General features: G+C 43.3%; 1 protein-coding gene across 3 annotated transcripts in view; it reads right to left on the reverse strand.

Moving 5' to 3' along the window:
• Nucleotides 1–21055, reverse strand: part of TBC1D19 (TBC1 domain family member 19) — a 293521-nt gene that overhangs the window by 103966 nt on the left and 168500 nt on the right. For all 3 annotated transcript variants that reach the window (XM_073609088.1, XM_073609081.1, XM_073609095.1), the window contains one exon: nt 14435–14497. In XM_073609088.1, coding sequence (XP_073465189.1) covers nt 14435–14497 — 63 coding nt within the window. The remainder of the gene's footprint in view (nt 1–14434; nt 14498–21055) is intronic.

Raw genomic sequence — 21055 nt, forward strand, 5'->3', positions numbered from 1 at the left:
ATACAGGAACAGAAACAAACAGGTTCAGGATACAGGAATCAGGGTTCAGGCCCAGGATACAGGAATCAGGGTTCAGGTCCAGGATCACAGATAAACAGGTGCAGGTCAAGGCACAAGGACAATACCAGGGCAAGGTGTGTGTGCACTTGCCGGGTATTTATACTATAGCTGCTATCAAAGTCAGGTGATGCCTAATTGCAGAAGGTAATGCCTGCTCCACACTGCCAGGATCCATCCGCTGGTGGACGCCAGTACTGCGGCCCAAAGATGACATAATACCAGCAGGAAAAAGCTCTGACAGTTCCAAACAGCCAGGAGACATCTGCTGGTGGACCTCAGTACTGCAGGGCAAATGATAGATATAATCAGCGGAGGGAACCTTTCCTGACAATCTCGAACTGCCTCCACCTAACCATGTACTACTCCCAAGGGTTCTGGGGATGGAAAACCATCTCTTAAGGTTTGACATATGTCTTCCTCTGCTTCAATGCCTCCAAAACTACCAGAATCCTCCTCCTCCTTCTCCCCTTGTGTGTTCTGTGGCATCGTAAGAATGGTGTCTACATAAAGCGGGCCTTGAGAGGAAAAGAAGAGTCTGCTCCAGCAGGAACACAACAGGGATTGCATCACTGATGCCTTGCATTGTCACAGCTCACCATCCTTGTTGCCTCCTCAAATGGTGACAGTACAGTGCACGCATCCTTTATCAGCAGCCACTGGCATGGGGAAAAAAAGCCAAGCCACCCTGAGCCTGTTGTGCCATACTCACACAGGTATTCGTTAATGGCCCCCTGCTGCGTGTGCAACCGCTGCAGCATTGCCAAAGTTGAGATCCACCTGGTGGGCATGTCCCAAAACAGGCGGTTTATGGGCAGGTGGAATTTCAGCAGAATTTCAAACAGAACACTGGCTGTGTATGACCACTTGAAATGGCTACAGACTCTTCTGGCCTGCTTCAGAAGATCTTGCAAACTTGGGTACCTGTTTAAGATACAGCCAAACTGAGAGAAAGTGCCAGACAGGCTCGTGTGAACTTTCCAGAGTGAAGGGCGGACAGGAGGTTAGTGCCATTATCGCACACCACCATTCCTAGCTCAAGCTGGTGTGGTGTGAACCACCTCTGGGCCTGCCCCTGCAGAGCTGAATGAATCTCTGCTCCGGGGTGGCTCCTGTCCCCTTGTCCCCTAGACTGACCAGCCGAAGCACTGCTTGGCATCTTTTAGCCTGACTCATTGAATAGCCCCTGGGACACTTAGGGGGTACTGGTGGTTCATAGGACAATTCAGAGGAGGGCATGGAGGAGGAGGGGGGGTGGAGCTGACAAATCTTACATCATCACCACCAGCTTTATGAAGACATGGCTCTAGCACTGAGCCCTGTCCTTCCTTCCTAGTTGCAAGCAGAGTTACCCAGTGTGCTGTGCACGAAATATATTGTCCCTGACCATGCATGCTGGACCACGAGTCAGCAGTAAGGTGGACCTTGCGGCTGACTACCTTGCCCAACAATGCCACAATACTGCATTCCATGTGATGGTACAGAGCTGGAATGGCTTTACGTGCAAAGAAATAGTGATTGGTAACCTGCTATTGTGGTACAGCACATTCTGCAAATTCACGGAAGGGGGCAGAATCTACCAGATTGAAAAGCAGGATTTGTAAAGCCAGCAGATTGGACAAGCTGGAATTTAGATGCTGGGCATGTGGTGGCAATGATTGTATTTTTTTTCTCGCTGCAGCAGATGGGGCAGAGAAATTTGCCTGCTATACTCTACAGACGTGCTGCAAGGACCTATGTTACCCTTCGCTATACCATCATCCCTGTCAGTGGAGGCTGCTGAGAGATCATGAGATATAGCGAGGGTAGACCTAAAAAGGTGAGGAGAAGAATTGCATCCCTTTTGTGTGGCTTTCAGGCGCTCTTGCCAACGGGCTGAGTGGTGGGAGATTAAATGCCTTGTCAAGCATGTGGTACTCATATGGCAGTTTTTGTCATGCTTCATCTGCTTGAGGCAAAGTTTGCAAATTGCAACTGTGCGATCGGCTGCAGATGTGCTAAAAAAGGCCCACACAGCTGAGCTGTGGGAAGTGGGCCTGCCTTGTTGGGCTTGTTTCTCCCCCTCACTTTCCGCCTCTGCTCTATCCGGCATCCAAGTTGCGTCAGCGACCTTATCATCATCCCCTCCACCCTCATCATCAATGGAGCCAACTTGGCAACACACTGCAGGTGGGGGAACATGGCTGCTAATTTGTTGTTTATCAGTGTTCTCCCATCTCTGTAGGCCCATGTTATTACCTTCCTCAACCCCAGAGTCAGAACCAACATCAGAATCAAGTAAGGCCTGTGCATCGCCAAGGAGCAAGTGGCTGACACTGTGTTCAAATAACTCAGCTGACTCCTACATGCATGATGCTGGGGTTATAGCAGAAGTAGCTGTGGACAAGGATGCAGAATAAGCTGCTCTGGCAACTGCGGTGGACTGAGCACTAGTCTCTGCTTGGGTGATAGAGGATGAGGATGAGAATGGTTTAGTAAGCCAGTCCACCACCTCCTCTGCATGCTGGATAGCACGGGCAACATCACTAAACAGAGAAAGTGGTGCCTTGCCTGAGGACGGACCACATCCACCTTTGCCTGTAGACACATACGCTGCTGACCCCCTCACAGTGGCATGGGAACATCTTGATTGCCTCTCAGACCTCAGACATGATGGGGGGCTATTACCGAAATGTAATAGAGACTGGGAAATGTGTAATGTGGATGCACTTTAATAGAAAGTGGTGTTTGGTGCACTTGAATTTGAGGACTGCCGATGCCAGAAATGTCACTTCAATATACTGCAGCAGGGCTCAAAATTACTACTAGCCAGGCCTTAAGGGTTACTCACCACCAGTTGCCCCATCCAACCCCTACCATGCCCTGCCCCTAAACATGCCCTCATAAGTTATCTTATGAAATGACACTTAAATGTTTTATGCACAATTAAGTTACAAAAAGAAATAATGCAACCTGACCTGTGCCCATCAATGCAGTGCTACCAGTGCCCATCAATGCAGCATGACCTATGTCCATCAATGCAGCATGACCTATGCCCATCAATACAGCATAACCTGTGCCCATCAGTGCCGCGTGATTTGTGCCCATCAATGCAGCGTGACATGTGCCCATCAATACAGCGTAACCAGTGCCCATCAATGCAGCGTAACCAGTGCCCATCAATGCAGCGTAACCTGTGCCCATCAATGCAGCGTAACCTGTGCCCATCAATGCAGCGTAACCTGTGCCCATCAATGCAGCCTGACCAGTGCCCATCAATGCAGCCTGACCAGTGCCCATCAATGCAGCGTGACCAGTGCCCATCAATGCAGCGTGACCAGTGCCCATCAATGCAGCGTGACCAGTGCCCATCAATGCAGCGTGACCTGTGCCCATCAATGCAGCGTGACCTGTGCCCATCAATGCAGCGTGACCTGTGCCCATCAATGCAGCGTGACCAGTGCCCATCAATGCAGCGTGACCTGTGCCCATCAATACAGCGTGACCTGTGCTCATCAATACAGCGTGACCTGTGCCCATCAATACAGCCTCACCTGTGCAGAGGAAGAGGTGAGCCGGTCGAATCATCAGAGATCGGGGATTGCCCGCTGTAACAGCTTTCATTTGAATTGCCCGGTGTCCCAGGAGCTCACCATCACACAGTCCCGCCTCCTGGCCCGTCGCCTTTGATGACGTCACACGTTCCAACATTGGACCAGTGTTTTGTCTATCAAAGGTGCCGGGCCAAGAGGCGGGACTATGTGACGATGAGCTCTGGGAACAAGTGAAAGCTGTTACAGCGGGCAATCCCCACTCTCTGATTATCCTGGCAGCTCACCTCTTCATCTCCGCTCTCTTCCCCTGGCTGGGAGAACAGCTCCTATTCAACCCACAGCCTGCCGGTGGTGACCACCCCTTCACACTCACCTGCAATCATTTTCCACTCGCGTTTTTTGAGGGCTGTACTACGGTAAAAATGCACTGACGCACTACAATATACTGCATTAAAACTGCACCAAAGCCCTGTGCATTAAAACTGCATCGATACACTAAAATATACTGCAGTAAAACTGCACTGATGCACTACAATATACTGCAGTAAAACTGCATGGACGCACTGCATTGCCACACTTCAATATAATGCAGTAAAACTGCATGGACGCACTACACTGACACGCTTCAATATACTGCAGTAAAAATGCCCTGACACACATCAATATACTGCAGTAAAACTGCACGGATGCACTACATTGATGCTGCCCTATCACTATATTCGCACTACAGTGACACACTACACTCACAATAGAATCACAATATAGCACACTAACTCACTAGCAGTAATGAGCAGAGCCCTGTTCTATCTATCTTCACTCCAATATCACACTGCAAATGGCTCCTCTGGGAAAGAAACTTTTAGCCCGGGTTCACACCTATGTGAATTAGATGTGCGTTTCCCCACATCTAATTCGCATAGTAGGAGAATGTGACCGGCTCCCTATGGAGCCGGTTCACATATCTCCGGGGCGGCAGCGGAGCGCACTGCACAAATACGCTGTGCGTCTTTGGCTCAGTTTCAGGGCCGAATTCAGGCATAGAATCGGCCCTGATTCATCCCTGAAACGGGGAACAGGGACGCACAGCGCTCCTGTGCGATCCGCAGCCTGTTATAGTGTGAACCCGGGCTCATACTGTGAGGTGGGTCTATAAGCAATGAGCCATGATTGGCCTAAATCATCATGACTTTCTCCAATCATGGCTCTGACAGTGTTCTGTGCCCTGATCGGGCAAAGACTTCATTGCTGCAGCCAATCAGGGCTTTGAATGCACTGTGCACTGCACAGTGCATTGTCAGGCGTCCGGCGGGCCGAACGCCCTGCCAATTTGGGTGTTCACAGAATAGGCGAAAAGCCAATGCTCAGGCCGAACTTATGCTTGGCCCGAACTGTTCACTCAACACTTATGAGATGTACTCCCAGGTAGGGCAAGGAAGTCGTCTGGGAAAGGGTGAAGGAAAGTTGAAGAGCATGCAGCATGTCTTTCGATAGGGAGTACTTTGCACACATAGGCGTTTACGGGCTTATTAGAAGAGCAGCATTAAGAGGGTGCAAAGAAAAGCCCATCACTTGCATGTTCAGGAGAGGGAGTTTTTGGGAAGAAAAAAAAACAAACACTTGACATGTCAAAACATGTCTAAGTGTGCCCAAACGCTAGGCACGTTTACCGCAAAGGCGTTCAGAGGAGGTAGGCAAACTCCCAGGGTGCAGGAGGCCTAAGAGTCAGAAAGGAGTCTGCAGTGGTTGTGTTTGTGTTTGGAAATACACTATGTTACCAAAAGTATTAGGATGCCTGCCTTTACACACACATGAACTTAAAACATCCGTCCATGTCTTCATGGATCTTGTTTGTGCACTGGTGCGCAGTCATGCTGGAACAGGGAGGGGCCATCTCCAAACTGTTCCCACAAAGTTGGGAGCAAGAAATGGTCCAAAATGTCTTGGTATGCCGACGCCTTAAGTGTTCCCTTCACTGGAACTAAGGGGCAAGCCCAACCCCTGAAAAACAACCCCACAGAATAATCTCCCCTCCACCAATTGATATGGACCAGTGCACAAAGCAAGGTCCATAAAGACATGGATGAGCGATTTTGGGGTGGAGGAACTTGACTGGCCCGCACAGAGTCCTGACCTCAACCCGATGGAACACCTTTGGGATGAATCAGAGCGGAGACTATGAACCAGGCCTTCTCATCCACATCAGTGCCTGACCTCACAAATGCGCTTCTGGAAGAATAGTCCAACATTTCCATAGACACACTCCTAAACCTTGTGGACAGCCTTCCCAGAAGAGTTAAAGCTGTTACAGTTGTGCTCATAAGTTTACATACCGTGGCAGAATTTATGATTTCTTGACCATTTTTCAGAGAATATGAATGATAACAAAACTTTTTTTTCACTCATAATTAGTGTTTGGCTGAAGTAATTTATTATCAAATCAACTGTGTTTACTCTTTTTAAATCATAATGACAACAGAAACTACCCAAAAGTTCTTAATACCGTGTATTGCCATCTTTAACATCAATGACAGCTTGAAGTCTTTTGTGGTATTTCTCAGATAGTAAAGCTGCCCATTCCTCTAGGCAAAAAGCCTCCAGTTCCTGTAAATTCTTGGGCTGTCTTGCATGAACTGCACGTTTGAGATCTCCCCAGAGTGGCTCAATGATACTGAGGTCAGGAGACTGAGATGGCCACTCCAGAACCTTCACTTTATTCTGCTGTAGCCAATGACAGGCCTTCTGTTTTGGATCATTGTCATTTTGGAATGTCCAAGTACATCCCAAGCGCAGGTTCCTAGCTGATGAATGCAAATGTTCCTCCAGTATTTTTTGATAACATACTGCATTCATCTTGCCATCAATTTTGACCAAATTTCCTGTGCCTTTGTAACTCACAAATCCCCAAAACATCAGCGATCCACCTCCATGTTTTACAGTAGGAATGGTGTACCTTTCATCATAGGCCTTGTTGACTCCTCTCCAAATGTAGTGTTTATGGTTGTGGCCAAAAAGCTCAATTTTGGTCTCATCACTCCAAATGACTTGGTGCCAGAAGGTTTGAGGCTCGTCTCTGTGCTGTTTGGCATATTGTAAGCTGGATATTTTGAGGTATTTGCGTAGTAATGGCTTTCTTCTGGCGACTCGATCATGCAGCCCATCTTTCTTCAAGTTTCTTCATCATTGTGCATCTTGAAACAGCCACACCATGTTTTCAGAGAGCCTTGTATTTCACCTGTAGTTATTTGTGGGTTTTTCTTTGCATCCTGAACAATTTTCCTGGCAGTTGTGGCTGAAATTTTAGTTGGTCTACCTGCCCGTGGTTTGTTTTCAACAGAACCCCTCATTTTCAACTTCTTGATTAGAGTTTGAACACTGCTGATTTGTATTCTCAATTCCTTGGATATCTTTTTAAAACCCTTTCCTGTTTTATACAGTTCAACTACCTTTTCCTACAGATCTTTTGACAATTCTTTTGCTTTCCCAATGACTCAGAATCAAAAAACGTCAGTTGCGCACTGGATGAAAGATGCAAGGGTCTGTCAGGAGTCCGGAAACTCACTGACCTTTATTACACACACACTAATTACAAGCAAACAGATCAGAGGTGAGGATGGTTACCTTTAATTGCCATTCAAACCCCTTTGTGTCAACTTGTGTGCATCAGGCCAAAATCACCAGGGTATGTAAACTTTTGATCAGGGTGATTTGGGTAGTTTGTGTTGAAATTATGAATTAAAAAGAGTAAACACAGTTGATTGATAATAAATGGCTTCAGCCAAACACTAACCATGAGTGAAACTGTATCTCCTAAAGAGGAGATATTCACTGTACCTACAGCCTTATTATAGGCTTCCCTGTAGGTACAAGTTAAAAAAAGACTTTATTTACACTTTAATGCATCTATAAAACATTTGAAAACTACTTTTAAAACTCTGCATCATCTATGTAGACATGGTAAATGATAAATGACCTTGTTTTCCACTCTCCAGAGGACAAATGTTAGCGTGAATATTTAAACCTACGCAGCAAAGACTAATCCTTTATAATAAGACTAGTGTGGGGAGGCCTTGCCCTCTCTCTACTGTAAGAGATCCCAATGAGTGTGACAAATTTATATTTAATCAGACAGAAAAGGAAGGAGAGACTGTCATTTTCTTCCATGACATTTATTTTGACATTGCAATCAAATACATCATTAAGAAACTAAAAAATGCAATTTAGCTTAAGCAGCAGAAAGATTTTAAAAAGATGTGTAATTTTATTTAAATTGGTTCCCTTCTTCGCAGCATCCACTGTTGCTTTGTTACATAAGGTGAATATGGCAGATGTCCCCTAATCCTCCACCTGAATTCTGTTATTAAATTCATGCTGCAAGCCTAGCCCTGGGAATTTATGATAAAGTGTTCATAAAAACAGTTTGCTTTTCTTGTAATTTAGACAGCTAATTGCACTGTGGCTTCATAACTGTTTCATTAGTTCAAGAGTTGCCGAGTTCTAATACACAACCCCTTCATATTCATTTTCACTCAGACTATGTCTCTGGACAGGATGATACAGTTGTGCAATGAGTAAAAGCTGACACGACATATGAACTATGTTATAAGCCAACGAGACATCACCAGATTTTGGGTACATTCCTTGAATTAAGTAAAGTATCCTGGCCTGTACAATATCCCTGGAATCATCCCTACCTTAGGAGTCAGCCTTGTATGGTGTCCCTGCCTGCTTGGCTCGAGTTCCAACCTTCAGTGGTGGCATTGTATACTGTTCCCTTCAGAAGTGGAAGAAATGGGTGCACCATGATGAGGATGTCAGGAGCCAATGCAATCTGAATGGTTCACTGAAGTCAATAAAGCATAACACAATAATACTGCCCTACTTCCTGTATTTGGGAGGGTGTGGTTGCATCCTGCCACAGACCAGAAATGTTTGTTGGAGGGTTATTACAGCTTGCCATGTTGTTGTTATATCAGACTGCCACTAGCCACTGACCATCAGTGTTGTTTGGGCTTTGAGCGTCATTACAGCCTGTCATGTTGTTGGGGGTTATTACAGCATGCCACTAGCCATTGGCCACCAATGTTGTCATTTGGAGAGTTATTACAGCCTGCCACTGGTTATCAGTTTAGGGGGGGTTATTACAGCCTGTCACTAACCCCCAATGTTGTGGTGTGGGGGGTTACTACAGCCTGCCACTGGCCATAAATGTTGAGGGGACTTATTACAGCCTGCCTCTGATCACTAATGTTGGGAAGTTATTACAGCCTGCCACTGACCATCAATGTGGTCAATCAAGTCCAGTGATGAGGGAGCGAGGGCGGGGCTGAGCCTCACTGGGTGTGTCAATAAACGCACACAATGTGGCTCGGGATCGAGACCACACAAGTGCACCCCTAGCAAGCGGCTCACTAGGAAGGTACTCGTCAGGAAGGGGGAGCCAGGAACGACGACAGGGAACCCCAGAAGATTCGGATCTAACTGCTTTGTGCAAAACCATTGCACAAAGCAGGTAAGTACAACGTGTTTGTTATTTTAAAAAAAAATCCTTTACAATGACATTAAGAGGGTGTGTTTGCATACCACACTATTTGTCATAACCATATTTTACGGTCTGTGGACTGTACACACAGTTTAAAAAGAAAATGCTGCAATTGTCACTAATATGCTTTTTTCCTCAGGCAATAGAAAATTACTGGCAGTGTTAATACAGTATGTAAAATCGTTAGATGGAAAAGCATCTGTTGTGACTAAGCTTTTTCAGAAAAAGCATATGATATTCCTGTGGAAGGCCCTTCTTGTGTCCAAAACTTTCACTTGGTAACCAAAGTAGTAGCTGTCCCATCAGATAATACCAACACTAACTTTGGAAGTTAAAAAAGGTTGAGAATATGTGCACAGCAAAGTAAAAACATTTTTGAATTGTGAGATTATTGGTCTTTGCTGCACTGCATACATTGTGCACAACTGTGCCAGGACACCACTTGACAACGCTCCAGTTGATTTGAAATATGCCTTAATAAAAATATTTCAACATTTCCATGTGTAGACGGATACCTAAATGGTTATGCAATATTGCATTTGTAGGGTTAATTTCCAGTGATGGTGCTGTTAACTGTGAACAGTAGTGCTTCAGCCTGAGGTTGTAACACTTCCTGTTAGAGGGTATATAGTGGAGAGTAAGTAGTTTCCAGGGGCTCTTTCCATGGGAGGCTGGAAGAATCCAAACATGTAACCATGTAGTCCCTATGGAGTAAAGAGAATCTATCCAAGCTTAGGGTACCTGAGTATGGGAATAAGGAAAGACTGAATAGCCATTTATGTGGAAAGTGTCATAGCTCGAAGTATGAGGACCACTGCCACAGCTGAAGCCACAGTTTATATAACTACTATTAATGCTTGTAATAACCATTGCATAAATAACACGTGTTGTATTACTGAACTTTACAAAACCTGTTACACAACTGTCAATTTGTCAACGTCAGTAAACAAGTTCTGTTTATTAAGCACTGCCTGGTCTGGTCGAGTATGTGCTTGTGCATCGATTGCTATTGGGGAATTGCAGTACTGTGCAAAACTTTTAGGCAGGTATGAAGAAAAGCTGTAAAGTAAGAATGCTTCCAAAAATATATATTTTAGCAGTTTTTTTTTCATCGATTTACAAAATGCAAAGTGAGGGAACAGACAAAAAATCTAAATCAAAACAATATGGTGTGACTACCCTTTGGCCTCAAACCAGTATCAATTCTTACACTTGCACACTTTGTACAGTTGCACAAAGTCAGGGATTTTGTAGGAGTCAAGTGTATGATTAACCAGTTATAACAAGCAGGTGCTAATGACCATCAATTTCATTTGTAGGTTGAAACACAGTCATTAACTGAAACAGAAACAGCTGTATAGAAGGCTTAAAACTGGATGAGGAACATCCAAACTCTGCTACTAAGGTGAGGTTGTGGAAGACAGTTTCATGTCACAAGTCATACACCATGGCAAAACTTAGCACAACAAGACACCAGTTAGTTCTCCCAGGCAAAGATTTGAAACCATACTGAATTATCAAGATATGCTGTTCAAGCACTTTTGAAGAAGCACAAAGAAACGGGCAACTTTGAGGACAATACACGCAGTGGTGGATCAAGGAAACTTAAAGCGGGGTTCCACCCAAATTTTGAACATTATCTCTATGCATTCTCTTCCTTGCCTAGATGCTGACATGCTGTGTAAAAAAATTTAAATCGCCGTAATTACCTTTTTTTTTCTAATCTTCTTTGCACTTCCTGGTTTTCCTCCCATGGGAGTAGGCGTGTTTCTAGCCTCTCCCAGACCTCCCACAGTCCCTGGGAGCTAGTCTCAGGCTTCCCAGCATGCATTGTGCAACAGCGTCATCACAACATTTCTGCTCCCAGCATTCACCGCATCCAGGAAATACATGCTTGTGGGCTTCAAATGCCCACAATGAAGATGGAAACCGCCTTCAGTGAATTTTATAAGTTATTCTTTACAACAAAATCGGACACAGGCGGACTTATTACACAGAACATATGAGTAGATAATCATGAGAAGAAAAGTTTGTGAATGAACTCCAAAAAAAAAAAAAACGATAGATAGGTGGACCCCCGCTTTAATGCAGCATATGAAAGACTCATCATGCTTACTTCCTTTCCATATTGGAAGATATCCAACAGTGCCATCAGCACAGAACTGGTGAAATCCAGTGGGACCCAGGTACACCCATCTACTGTCCGGAGAAGTCTGTCCAGAAGTGGCCTTCATTGAAGAATTGTGGCCAAAAAGCCATACCTCCGACGTGGAAACAAGGTTAAGCGACTCAACTATGCACAAAAACACAGGAACTGGGGTACTCAAAAATGGAAGCAGGTGCTTTGGACTGATGAGTCAAAATTTGAAATAATGTAGCAGGAGGCAGTTTGTGAAGCAAGGTGGAGGTGCCTTGCAAGTTTGGGGCTGCATTTCTGCTAATGCAGTTGGAAGATCAATGGTGTCCTCAATGCTTAGGCCTCATGTACACTGCTGTTGGTAAATGGACGTTCAGAGGCAGTTGGCTTCTTTTTTCAGCTGCCCCTGAACTCATCCAATTTTATCCTATGTGTACATGTACACAGGTTCGTTTTATGTCATTTTTAGGCAGTTGCGTTTAGAGGCTTTTTTTTGAAGGCAAAAAAATGAGTTCAGACACCGAAGTTTCCGACACCAAAACACGTATAAACGCGGTACCCGTGTTTAGCCACGTTTTCGTTTAGAAGCGTTTTTAAAAGGTGCCCTATTTTTTTTTTTTTACATTACAAAACTTTAAAAAATTATAGCAAATGATTAAAAGCCACTAAAAAATATATTTTAAAAACTTGTAATTGCTTGCAATGCTTCATAGACCATTTATAATGAGCCCATGATCCAGTCCAATACACCAATAGCATTGCTGTACATACATGTTGGAAAAATATCCTACAGACATGCGCTGCGCAATCAATGGATGAGTCCAGTAGCGGCGAACTCTGGTCCTCGCACGCAATTTCCGATGTCTTTTCAGCCTTATCAACAGCAACGTCAGGAGCATTTCCTCACATATGCTCATTATGGGATCCATAGTAAAAGCACCGAAATTGTGGTAGATACAAGTACACTGCTGCTCTCTCAACTGTTGCTACTCACTCTGGTCTCACAGAATGGCAGAAATAATTAAATAATACTGTTTTTTGTGCTTTGGAAGGTTCTTATGATGTTATGTTAAATAAACGCCCCTAGACGCAAACGCATCTAAACGCAGCATGCAAACACGGCTAAACTGGAGTTTTTAAACACTGGTTTCAAGCTGTCAAAAAAATTGTTCAGAAGAGGTTGCCTCAGCGTCCCATGTACATTAGGCCTTAGAAATACGAGAGATACGTAGCCATTATGCCATACCATCAGGGAAGCGTGTGATTGGCCCAAATTTATTCTGCAGCAGGACTCCTCCAGACATACAGCCAATGTCGTTAAGAACTATTTCTAGGTATGCTGTGCTGTTAGTTTGGGAATAAACAATTATCAAGGCCCCTTTTGATCTTTTTTTAATATTACAGTATTATTCTTTAGTTAATTGGTACTTTTAGGCATCCCTACTGACTATGGTTGCAGGTCTTGGGGCCTCCTATTTGTAGTCGGTATATTCTGTCCTTATAACTTCAACATTTGCCGCTTTGAAAAGTTTGTTACCAATAGTTTCAGGATGCTTTAAAAATGTGGGCATGCTTTACTGGGTGTGGCTAACAATGTGGGCGTGATTTAATGGCTGTGGGTACACATGTGGGCATGCTTTTGTAGGTGGGTTTAAAGTGGGGGTGGCCTGTTGGGTGTCCTTGGATTTCATTTGGAAAAATCTGATCATCTTACAGCTATCGGTACATAAATGTCTATGAGTCAACATTTGATAACATCAATTACAGTAAAACCTTGGTTTGAGAGTAACTTGGTTTGAGAGCGTTTTGCAAGACAAGTAAAATGTTTTAATAAATTTTGCCTTGATATACAAGCGATGTCTTGATATAAGAGTAGTGTCATGTCACAACTGGAGTATAAAAAAGAAGAGAGGAGCCTATAAATGTAGAAATATGGTTACATTTAATGAAGGTACAACATTTAGAAACTTATTGCTACACTTAGAGGTGCCTCTCTTCTCTTTTATACCCTGTAAAAAAAATGCTTTGATGTACAAGTGCTTTAGATTACAAGCATGTTTCTGGAACAAATTATGCTTGCAAGCCAAGGTTTTACTGTATTCTTGATCAGTGACAGATATAGACAGTAAGACAGTATATTGCCACTTTGAAAAACTATTTGAGGCTCTTCCATGCCGTGCAGGGCTCTTTTCTTAAATCTGCATGGCCTCTTGCAAAGAAAATACAATATCCATCTTTATCAGGGACTTACAAACCACCTAACTGAAGTTCTTCTTCCTAATGCTTTTAAATCACCCATACTCATTTATTCCAGGTGTACCATAAGCCAGACTGATGCCACCAGCACTAACTGACTAAGGCAGGCCATACATCCAGCCGAGATTCGAACCCTGTATCAACTTGGGTACAACCAGCCTACTGGGTTTCACCTGTGATTAGTGCTAGCGTCTGCTATAGCCACTAGCATTAATCACAGTCTTCTCCCGGCGGGATAGCTCCCCCCCCCCCCCCCTCCGTTCTGCTGCGAGAAGACAATGGCTCAGCAGGAGGGATTCCTGCTCAATCTAAGGCCTGTCTAATTCTCATGCGACAGCTAATAACTAGTTAGAATACTAATCTCTATACAGATAAGTAGCATAAAAGAGGACTCATCATCATTCTGATCACCTGGACTCCAATGTAACTATACCAATTTGGCTGTTCTTGTCTTTTTGACCCCAATTCAGTGGTGCAGAGTGCAAAGGCATTTTAACTCCTGACCATGGCAATAAAAAATGTTCATTATAAAAACATAGCTGTTATAATGATTAAAATTGCTACAGGAGTTTTGTTTATTTTAAGAGACTGCTATTGTAATGTTTCTACACTTGCATTAGGAAAGTTCTTTAGAAAATATCCACTGGCTAAAAATCCCAGCACATTTTCAGTAACAGTTCAGGCAACTTGAGGCTGTTAAAAAAACCTCCAACAAGGCAGATTACCCTTTCTCCCAATGATAATCTACATTATTTTACAGTTACTTTTATCTCATGCATAGCATACAAACCTATTTTACACTTCTTTTTAATCTGCATTAGTAGTCCACACATGTCATATAGTAAGCATGAATGAGGGGCAGAGGGAAAGACATGCTTTTGAACTAAATGAAATGTAAATATGAGGACCTACCTGATAAAGATAATCTTCAAATACAAAATAATAATCATCATTGCTAGCTGTCAGTTTGACATCCTATTAAAAAGGACAAGGAAAACAAGAAGTCAGAGTAATAGGTTATTATTGCAACATAGATTAATATCTGTAAGGGAAAAATAAAATGTAAATACCACAATCATGTTTCAAAAGATTCTAATAACATACCATTCGATTTAGCAACTGTAATATCCATTTAATATTACAATTAAAGGGTCCATGCACACTGGGCTTAAAAAAACACCGATATAGAGCATTTTTGTACAGGCATTTAGGAACGTTTAGCGTTTTTTTTTTCTGACAGAAAATTGCTTTCATAAAATGCAAAATAGAAGGTTTTTTCTTCTGTCTTTAAATGCTGGGTTTAAAACAGGACTCTAAACATCCTAATGTGCATGGACACATAGGATAACATTGAGCTGCTTCTGCAGGCAAAATGCTAAACACCTCTAGAAGCAGCATTTTTTAAGCTAGTGTGCAGGGACCCAAAGGGGGAGATTTACTAAAAAACTGGAGCACTCAGAATCTGGTGGAAGTGTGCATGGTAGCCAATCATCTTCTAAATTCAGCTTGTTCAATTAGGCTTTGACAATAAAACCTGGAAGCCGATTGGTCTCTATGCAGAGCTGCACACAATTTTTGCACATTCCAGTTTTAGTAAATCTCCCCCTAAATGTGTCACCCTAAAACACAGCAAACCTTGGTGAATTTAACTATTTACCAGCATATATATTGCAGGATGGGTCTTCTGGTGGTTTGTATTACAATATAAGCTGTAAATCCCCTTTACACTAACAGATTGGATGAGCATGGATAAGTGAGTGAGTGATGATTACATCACTCACCCTCTCCACTGAAAAACATTTAGCTTTGAAACTTAAGGATGAACGTTTAATGCTGATTCGTACAAACATATTAAAATACAGCAATGACAGACACATAAGCTGAAGAGTATTTAGTATGCATCATAGAATGGCGTTCAGTTCCATTACTTCTAAGACGAAGCTCATCTAGCCACTTCTCTTGCCTATGGAGGCCCAGATTCAACTACCATATGCTTAAAATTCATAAGTGGCGTCTTGAAAGAAATAACATGTTGTGCTTCGGGGCTAAGAAGACAACATTTATTCTAGATGGTAATGTATTCAAACTGTTGTCTTGAATACCCTTGCAAATTACCTCCATAACGTTTAGAGTTAGAGAAGAAGCATGGCAGAATAAATAAGAACAGTTACTGTATAAGTCTGAAGAGAACAAGAAAAAAAGGACATCAAATTAAAGTGCACTGGAGAAAAAGTCACACCACAAAGGAGAAATGTAAGATAGGGGAGATAGGTTCTCTTCTTAGTTATGAAGCTTTTTAGGGCATTTCAAAATTAGGCCTTCAAGAAATACAAGGCTGAGGGATCAGCCTCCACATAAGTGAAGCACTGTACAAAATTACAGGTGTGAGAAAAAGTTTTAAATCTTGCAGAATTTTGGGGGTTTTAACATCAGCCTAAAATGTGAAATAGATCTGTCAAGTTTCACAAAGTTCTGTAAGAATTCAGAAACAGGATGATTGCAGTCACACCATGTACTTTTCCCTACACTGCTGAGTACTGTACATATATTGTACATAATTAAAAAGTATGTACATTATACACAAAACAGTATTCAAGTGTATACACAAAACAGTATTCAAGTGTGTTGTTAACAAGGCTTCATCAAATAAGAGAATCATAACTATATAAAAATGATCTCTAATGACTTATAATATTAAAATTATTACTATAATATTATTATTTAAAGTTACTTATACAAGCTGTCAATTTGTGCAGCACTTTTACATATACTGTCCTCAAGGAAATTACAATTTAAAGCAGAACTCCACCCAAAAGGAAGTTCTGCTTTAAGTCTTCCTCCCCATGTTTGGCATGTTATTTTTTTAGAAGGGGGGGGGGGTAACCAAGTTTCCCATTAGCATTTCAACTTTACAAAAGAATGCAACAAGAAATATAAGGGTGCAATCAGGGCGTCTAAGATAGAACACGAAAGGCACATAGCAGAGGAGAGTAAAAAAAAAAATCCCAAGAAATTCTTTAAGTACATAAATAGTAAGAACGGGAGGTCAAAACATATTGGTCCCATAAAGAATGATGAATGATGGAGAGATGGTGAAAATATTGAGTTTATTTTTCTCCTCAGTCTTCACGAGGTAATCAGGGGGCTTCAGTAACCAAAACTGCAATGTTTATCCTCATGACACATCACAGGAAGCACCCTCATGGCTAACAGATGACAGAATTAGAAATAGACTTGAAAAACATAACATTAAGTCACCGGCACCAGATGGTTTGCACCTGAGGGTCCTTAAGGAACTCAGTCAAGTAATTGCCAGACCATTATTCTTAATTTTTACAGTCTACTGACTGGAATGGTACCAGCTGATTGGAGAAAAGCCAATGTAGCACCAATATTTAAAAAAGGGCCAATATAAATCCCTGGGAATTACAGACCAGTTAGCCTAACATCAATTGTATGCAAATTCTTGGAGGGGATGATAGGGGACTATATACAAGATTTTAGTAATGACAACGGTATCATTAGCAGTAATCAGCACGGATTCATGAAGAATCGTTCTTGCAAACCAATCTATTAACCTTCCATGAGGAGGTGAACTGCCATCTAGATAAAGGAAGGCCCGTAGACGTGGTGTATCTGGATTTTGCAAAAGCATTTGATACAGTTCCCCATAAACGTTTACTGTACAAAGTAAGGTCCGTTGGCATGGACCATAGGGTGAAAAGCTGGGTTGAAACCTGGCTACAGGGGCGAGTTTAGAGGGTAGTGATAAATGGGGAGTACTCGGAATGGTCTGGGTGGAAAGTGGTGTCCCCCAGGGGTCTGTCCTGGGACCAATTCTATTTAATCTATTCATAAATGACCTGGAGGATGGGATAAACAGCTCAGTCTCTACATTTGAGGACGATATTAAGCTAAGCAGGGCAATAACTTCTCCGCAGGATGTGCAAACCTTGCAAGAAGATCTAAACTAATTAATGGGGTGGGCAAATACATGGCAAATGAGGTTTAATGTAGAAAAATGTAAAATAATGCATTTGGGTGGCAAAAATATGAATGCAATCTACTCACGGGGGGGACCTCTGGGGGAATCTAGGCTGGAAAAGGACCTTGGGGTCCTAGTAGATGACAGGCTCAGCAATGGCATGCAAAGCCAAGCTGCTGCAAGCAAACAGAATACTGGCATGCATTAAAAAGGGATTAATGCCAGAGATAAAACGATAATTCTCCCACTCTACAAGACTCTGGTCCGGCCGCACCTGGAGTATGCTGTCCAGTTCTGGGCAACAGTCCTAAGGAAGGATATGCTGGAACTGGAGAGAGTCCAGAGAAGGGCAATAAAACTAATAAAGGAACTGGAGGACATTAGTTATGAGGAAAAGTTACAAGCAGTGAACTTGTTCACTCTGGAGAAGAAGAATACCGTACTGGTGACCCCACAATAGGGATAAAACTTTTTGGCGAAAGGGAATTTAATAAGGCACTCGGCCATTCACTAAAATTAGAAGAAAAGCAGTTTAACCTTAAACTGCATAGAGGGTTCTTTAATGTAAGAGCGGTAAGGATGTGGAATTCTCTTCCACAGGCAGTTGTTTCAGCGGGCAGCATCGATAATTTAAAAAAACTATTAGCTAAGCACCTGAACGACCACAACATACAGGGATATACAATGTAATACTAACATATAATCACACACATAGGTTGGACTTGATGGACTTTTTTCATCCTCGCCTACTATGTAACTATATGACATTAAGCCCCAACTCATGCACAGTGCCCAAGGTCCTAATAGAGAGTGGGCCCAACAATGCCACCCAATTCCCTGTATATTGCCCTCTCCACACCAACTAATATTGTTAGACAGAAAGCCATGTGAACCTCAAACCCATTTGTCTCTAACCCACTTATTATTTTTAAAACCCCCTTCTTCATGGTGACTGGACCTTCCAATGCAGTGAGTGGCTCTCTTGTAATCCTCTATGGCTCCAGACACTGCTTAAGAGTTGATCTCCTGGCTGGACTCTTCTCCTTGCCAGCCCAAATTACATTTATTCCTAGGGAAAGGCCATGCTCATTCATCTCAACAATTGACACATCTTCAAAGGGATGAACGGCGATTGCAGCAGGGAAAAAGCGCAGCCTCTTTGGGAGACTAATGCCTGGTACACACGATGAGATTATCAGACGAATGATCGTCCATATTTTCTTTTGCATGCTACCCTCATATCGAAAATGAAGAGTTTACTATAGTGCCGAATTTTCATACGACAGAATAATATTTTGGAAGTGATATAATGTGCTGTAGTGTACTTGTATTGTATTTTTCAACGACAGCTATACTGATTAAACGAAAATCGTACGATCTGGTATCAAACGAGAATTTTTTTTGTGCTTGTCCCATCAGATAATTTCAGATGAACTGTCCTAATCTGCTCTCAAAAGCTGTGTACTAATGAACAGATTATCGTACGATTGCTGCAAAATCTGTATTTTTCATACGAATTTATGATCGCATGTACAGACCTTTAAAGTATGAAGTAGCAGCTGTTTTGTTCTCAGTAGGTAGCACAGAAAAGATCTTGTAGTAGTAAGGACAGGTGAGTTTAAGACTTAGGTTCTGTGCACAAGGGGGACATTTAACCACTTCCCGACCAGGCGCCACAGTTTTACTGTGGCAGAGTGGTACGGGTGGGCAAAGCGAAGTTATGTTACGGTGGCCGCGATGATCGGATTTGTTTCAGAACTGATCAGTCTTCAGGTCCAGGCCAATGATTTCTGGTCTGGACCTGCTGATCGGTCCTGACAAATTAAATCCTCCTCTGCCTGTGTAAGTGTAAACACAGACAGTGGAAGCGATGACATCTCTCCTCCTGGAATTCTTTTCTGTTTCAGAGAGAGGAGAGAGGACATCCAAACGTGAGTTGCACCAACACTACACTGACACAGTAAACATAGGTACACTTGTCACCCCCTGATCACCGCCCCAGTTAACCCCTTCACTCCCTATCACTGTGTCACCCAGTGCAGTGTTCATATTTTTCTTTGATCACTGTACTGGTGTCATTTGTGACACTAATCAGCGTTAGGGGACTTAGTAGTAGCCCCAGATAGATCTAGGGACCCCCCTAACTCTCCCTAATAAAGGTTTAAGCCCTTGATTACCCCGTCACCAGTGATCACCGTATTAGTGTCAAGGTGATGCTGGTTAGCTAGTTATTTTTTTTATAGCGTCAGGGCATCCGCCGTATATTACTGAAAAAGAGGTTTAACCCCCTGATCACCCGGCGGGTGATATCAGTTAGGTTTTAGTGTCAATTAGGGTCTACGTCGCCTCAGGCAGCGTCAGATTAGTGCCAGTAGCACTAACACCCACGCACGCGCCATACACCTCCCTTAGTAGTATAGTGTCTGAACAAATAAATATCTGATCTGATCAGATCTATACTAGCATCCCCAGTAGTTTAGGGTTGCCTAAAACGCAGTGTTAGCGGGATCAGCCCAGATACCTGCTAGCACCTGTATTTAGCCCCTCCACGAAGCCCAGCCCACCCAAGTGCAGTATCAATCAATTACTGTCACTTACAAAACACAACACACATAACTGCAGCATTCGCAGAGTCAGGCCTGATACCTGTGAATGCTGTTAGCGTTGGAAGCAGTCGCAGACAGTCAGGCCCAGCCCACCCAAGTGCAGTATCAATCGATCACTGTCACTTAAAAAACACATAACTGCAGCATTCGCAGAGTCAGGCCTGATCTCTGCGAACGCTAACAGTTTTTTTGATAGCGTTGGAAGCAGTCGCTGACAGTCAGTGCTCTTTTTTCCTGTGAGTCTCACTAGTTTACCAGTAAATTTAGAGGCTAATATTTCAAATCGAAGGTACACTATTGAAGAGGCCTACACGTTTCTGAGCACGACAGATGAGAGTGAAGAGGAGCTCACCCATATGTCATATTCAGGCTCAGAATATGAACCTGTAGACAGCAGCGTCACCCTGACAGATAGCTCTGACGATGGAGTAGTGGTCCCTGCCAGGGTAAGGCGTACCCGACCCAGTTCTGCTGTTGTTGAGGTGCAAGAACCGCAGGGCTCTTGTATGGAGCAGAGAGCCAGTACTAGTGCCGCTCATCCTTCTGGTAAACAGGCAAGCACCAGTGGCCTAGTACATCCTGGTCGTACATTAAGCACTGCAGTATCACGTGGTGACGTGGCGAGTCCCATAAGTGCAGTTCAAGCTGGTGAGGTGGCTAGCAAAACTAGTGTCCTGCTGCCACCAAGAAGTCAAAGACAGGCCCGTCGAGCCCATAGTGGCCTTCCTGCTGCATTTTCTAATCTGAATTGGGAGCCCACCACTTCTGCAGCACCCGTATATCCCCCATTCACTGGCCAACCCGGAATTCAGGAAAGGAGGGAGGTGTCATCCCAGTAGGCACTGTATATTTTTCTAGAGGTAAGCCCCCATCCCAATTTTTGCCAAACCTAAGCACCCCCTGAAGGAGTGCGATTCCTCTAGCGGGACTTTTTTCACGGGG

This window comes from Aquarana catesbeiana, linkage group LG01, assembly GCF_042186555.1.
Source record: "Aquarana catesbeiana isolate 2022-GZ linkage group LG01, ASM4218655v1, whole genome shotgun sequence".
Classification (NCBI taxonomy): domain Eukaryota; kingdom Metazoa; phylum Chordata; class Amphibia; order Anura; family Ranidae; genus Aquarana; species Aquarana catesbeiana.